Source organism: Sprattus sprattus (assembly GCF_963457725.1).
Source record: "Sprattus sprattus genome assembly, chromosome: 10".
NCBI classification, from domain to species: domain Eukaryota; kingdom Metazoa; phylum Chordata; class Actinopteri; order Clupeiformes; family Clupeidae; genus Sprattus; species Sprattus sprattus.
In genome coordinates this window covers 26,506,277-26,510,914 of record NC_137908.1, presented here as the reverse complement: position 1 = coordinate 26,510,914, position 4,638 = coordinate 26,506,277, and the positions used below count along the sequence as shown (strand labels likewise).

Sequence of the window (4,638 nt, the reverse complement as noted above, 5' to 3'; positions counted from 1 at the left end):
GAAAAAAGTAGGCCTACACTGATACATTTTACAAAAGGAGAAATGGCTCAATGAGTCATTGTCATTCATATGGTGTGTTTCGATAATTGTGTTTTCAATTTTGCACTTCTGTGTGCTGTAAATGCTTGGTAGTGTGCAGCAAATGCTTAGTTGTGTGTACTAAATGAATGTATGTGTGTGTGTTTTGAAAATATGGCTGTGGGTACCAAATGAAAACACGAGTTCCATTTTGTGAACAGTTAAGAAATTTGATAGCAAAGAGTCATCTTGCTAAGGGAGTGTCAGGTTTAGCATTTTGTGTGTGAGGTTTTCAGTTTTCTGTGTGCAGTTTTGAGAAAGCCGTTATTGTTTTGAAAAACGGGTTTTAGCAACAGTGAAAAACTGTAAAAAGAACACAACTTAAAATAGAGGGCCATCTGCCTGAATTAAGTGTGAGAGAAATGCAGAATAATAGGAAGGGTAAGTAAGGAAAAGAAGAGGAGGGAGAAAAGGAGATTATCATCACAGTGAGAGTTGTGACACCATTACAACTGAATAATAAATGATGATAATTATACAAAAGTAAGTATAAAATGTGACTCCTAATTGCTAAAGGTCAAGTGCATTACAAAAGTAACACACCAACAATATGTATAGAACAGGTAGTATACACGTTGGGCCAATTTATATAGCATGAATAGTCCAGTTATTTTTGCAAATTGTGTATCTTAATATACCTAATGCACCTATGTACAAAATGGCCATAAGCATTTGGTTCCATATACAGAAGATAATTACAGTATTCATCACACAGGTGTTTTCTTTAGCTGTGTTGAGGTTAATGGTTTCAACTTCCACCACAGTCCACACACATCCTGCACCTCCACCTGTTGTTCTTTTTGTTTTCTGGTCTTTCCTTTTTCATTAAGCCTCTTTATAAAAAAAAGAAATGTGACAGATGTCCATCCAGTCTATGCCAGACACACCCAAGTACAAAAATTGTATATAGAATGAAGAGTACATAATATACTTTTCTTTCATGTGAAGGTTACATCCACCCTTTCTTTTAAAACAAGTCAAAGTTTATGTCTATGTATTAGTCAAGTACTCTGATTTTATATTTAGAACTTTTATGGAAATTTGGAATTGAATCATAATCATTTTAGCATCCTAATAAAGTGTCCTTAAAAACTGTTAAATTTCTTTCCTTGTCAAAGCATTGAAGATAATCCTCAGTGAAAGAATTGAGACTAAATACCATTTGCTACAGGGGCATTCCTTCTGCTTACATAGGAAGAGCATCAGAAAAGGCCTCAATACAGTAAGTGATTCCATAGTGCTTAACTTAAAAAAACTTAAGTGTTTTGATTGTGAATTTTGAAATTGATTAAAATTAAGAACAGGCAAATATAATCCTTAAAATAAACTGTATTTAAACATATTTGCAATGCAACATAGAGTCCTGTTTGTGTTGACAAACTGACTTTTTATCGACTATTATTTATAGTCAATTTTACCTTCATCCATGCACAAATCTACTCAATATTGAATTCGTATTTCTTTATTTGTTTGTTTGATGTTGAAAACGTCCACAAATGCATACAGTATAGCACAATACATATGATATGCATACAATATACTTACATACCATGAAGCTTAGAAAATGTCTGAGAAACACATTAGACCGTCATATAGCAAATGTGGCTCTGCAATTACCTGCATGCATCTGACACTTGACTATGCGCACTTGGTCATGTTGTAGTTTCCATTAATGTCCACAAGACGGCGAACACAGACCCAATGAATATGGTATTATCATCTCTCAGAGTCGCAATAATCTCTCTTCCACACAGACACATAGGCAATTTTCTTGCAAAGTAATTATTAGCCTACACATTAAATTGCAATGAAAGTCTGTTTATGGTTTGGTTGGTTTATTTTTCCTGTCTTATATGTTTGTATGTTGTTTTTGTTTGTCTTGTCCGTCATAGGTATATATATATTGTGGCCTGCTAGTAGAATGCCCCTGCTCTATTTTTCCCTTTGGACAGATTCATCGTTGTCTATGTGTACATTGATTTGATTGCAGACGCATGCTTTCCATTAAGGAAAAATTAAATCTGTTTCTGAATTTACAATATTATAATAAATGGCCTGAATTGCTCGACCTCTCTCTTTAATTAAAAAAACCGGTATGTTACCATGGATTGCATCATATGAATCACGCGTTTTGTCGCCAGCTATTCGAAGCAGACTATTTGGAGATGAAAGAAAGGGTCTCTGGGCCAAAGTTCAATCATTTTGGACTTCGATCTGATGATGATGTTCGCCGACTAAGATGGGTGACATGGATGCTTGTAAGTGCCAAGTAATGGCATAGTGCAAGGCATCGATTCATTTCCTAGAAGTTGGAGTTTATATTCGCGGAGGAGTTCACTGTATGTGTACACAAAATAATGAGCTTGTATGAGCCTGCGCAGTCGAGAATCAACATAAAATGATGTCTTCTACATCAGTACACTCTGCAGGTGACATCTCGCTCTCTCTCTCTCTCTCTCTCTATCTCTCTCTCTCTCTCTCTGTATGTGTGTGTTTGTGTGTGTTTCGTGTGCGTCTGTATTTGTGTGTGTGTGTGAACACGGCAGGTAGCTTGTGTGTGTGTGTGTGTGTGTGTGTGTGTGTGTGTGTGTGTGTGCCTGTAATTTCCGTGATGCGTTGATTGGTACGTCCCTAATACGTGTCACAACATTTGGTGGATTACCCTACTTTTTCTTGCATCACATACAGAAGTACCACTCGTTATTGCTCTTTGTCAGAACCTGATCTCCACGGCGAAGCAAGGCTGAGGTCATTCCCACCCTTAGGCGCAACAAGTTCTCACTTGTGCTTTGACGACTCACAAGAGGCAGAATGTTATCAGTATTACATTTTATTCTTTCTCTCTCGTCTGCTACCACTTTGGGCATATTTAGAAGACAACGGCAGTGCGGAATGTCCTCAGTGATGATCACAGTTTTGCTACTGGGTGCTTTTACTATTGAAGGACTGGAAGCAGCGGCAACAGCTGGAGCATCTCCCGGGTGCGCTTCTTGCGCTTTGACGATGATGGAGAAGGGGTCGGAAGAGAAGCTTTTGATCGAAATAGCCAAGCAACAGATTTTGAAGAAACTGCATCTGAAAGACAGGCCGAATATCACCAGCACGGTTCCCCGAGCAGCGCTGATGACCGCTCTTCGGAAACTTCACGCGGGACGGGTAAAGCAGGATGGGACGCTGGAGTTGGATGGCAACCTGAACACACAAAGAGATCAAGCGTACGAGATCGTGAGTTTCGCAGATATGGGTAAGCATATATAAAACAGTTTTCTGTGGCTCTCAACTGCAGTCTTGTCCTAGCAATCGGGCACATCCGGATGGGCCATCCAAACAAAATGTATGTTAAGTTACTATCAAGTCCAGTAAGTCGTGTCTCATTTAAATGTTTATGTAGTCTGATATTTAATTGTCCAAGTTTTATGGTAAAGGCCACAATTTACTGGGGGGGTATCTAAACGTCGATAAGTTTACTTTTTGTTAAATGGCCATCTGTCACAGTAGTAGTCAATTGTATAAATGTACATTATGTAAGTTCTCATATTGCTGGCAAAAGCATAGGCCTACATACTCAGTTCCTCTCTCTCTCTCCCACTGCTCAGACAACGGTGGAAGTGAGCCCAACCTGAGCTTCCAGTTTGTGCAGGAGCAAGGGCACAGCGTGCAGGTGCTGCAGTCTTCCCTGTGGCTGTACGTTCCCTCTGCTGATGTTGCCCAGATGAAGGCGCACATCTTCTTGTCGGGGCAGGGAGGCTCCAACCGCACACTGCTAATGCAAAAGACCCTGGAGGTGCAGAAGAGCAACTGGCACACCTTCTCTCTAACGCGCACTCTACAGGACTTCTTGGACGGCGGCCAGCGGCGCCTGCAGCTGGAGGTACAGTGCGAGGACGGAGGGAAGAACCTGTGTAATTCGCACGACACGGCCCACCAGCCTTTCCTGGTAGCCCAGGTGCGTCTCCGGGATGACGAGTCCAAGCACGCCTTGTCGAAGCGCTCCCTGCATTGTGGAGAGGAGGAGAGCGTGTGCTGCAAGAAGGACTTCTACATCAAGTTCCGTGACATCCAGTGGCAGGACTGGATCATCGCGCCCGAGGGCTACCACATGAACTATTGCATGGGCCAGTGCCGACAGGACGTGGCCGGCTCGCCGGGCATTGCCTCGTCCTTCCACGCCACGATTTTAAGCCAACTCAAGGCGAACGGCCTCATCACACGACTGCCGTCATGCTGTGTGCCCATTCAGCGCCGGCCTCTGTCCATGGTCTACTTCAATTCCCAGCACAATATAGTCAAGACCGATGTTCCTGACATGATAGTGGAGTCCTGTGGGTGCACTTAAAATAATCACTTTAGCGCAAAAAAGCACAAAAGTTTAAGATACATTACGAGTTAAATACTGAAAGGAAAGAGATATTCAACTACATGCACAGTAATATCAGCAGAAATGTATGTACATTGCATATGCACATACATTATGCATTTATTATATTTATGCATATGACCAACAGGTGATTAAATCAGTCACCTGGTATTGTAGTAAAACAGTAATCCAGACCGTGATTC

At 41.2% G+C, this 4,638-nt stretch overlaps 1 protein-coding gene across 1 annotated transcript; it reads left to right on the top strand.

Annotated features, from left to right (window-relative positions):
- Positions 1 to 2,889: 2,889 nt before the first annotated feature.
- On the top strand, positions 2,890 to 4,414 carry LOC308371081 (inhibin beta B chain; the record flags this gene model as incomplete). Its single annotated transcript, XM_080845870.1, has 2 exons — positions 2,890 to 3,322; positions 3,675 to 4,414. The coding sequence occupies 2 exons, from the start codon at positions 2,890 to 2,892 to the stop codon at positions 4,412 to 4,414; spliced, it is 1,173 nt and encodes a 390-aa protein (XP_080701996.1).
- Between the last annotated feature and the right edge of the window lie 224 nt (positions 4,415 to 4,638).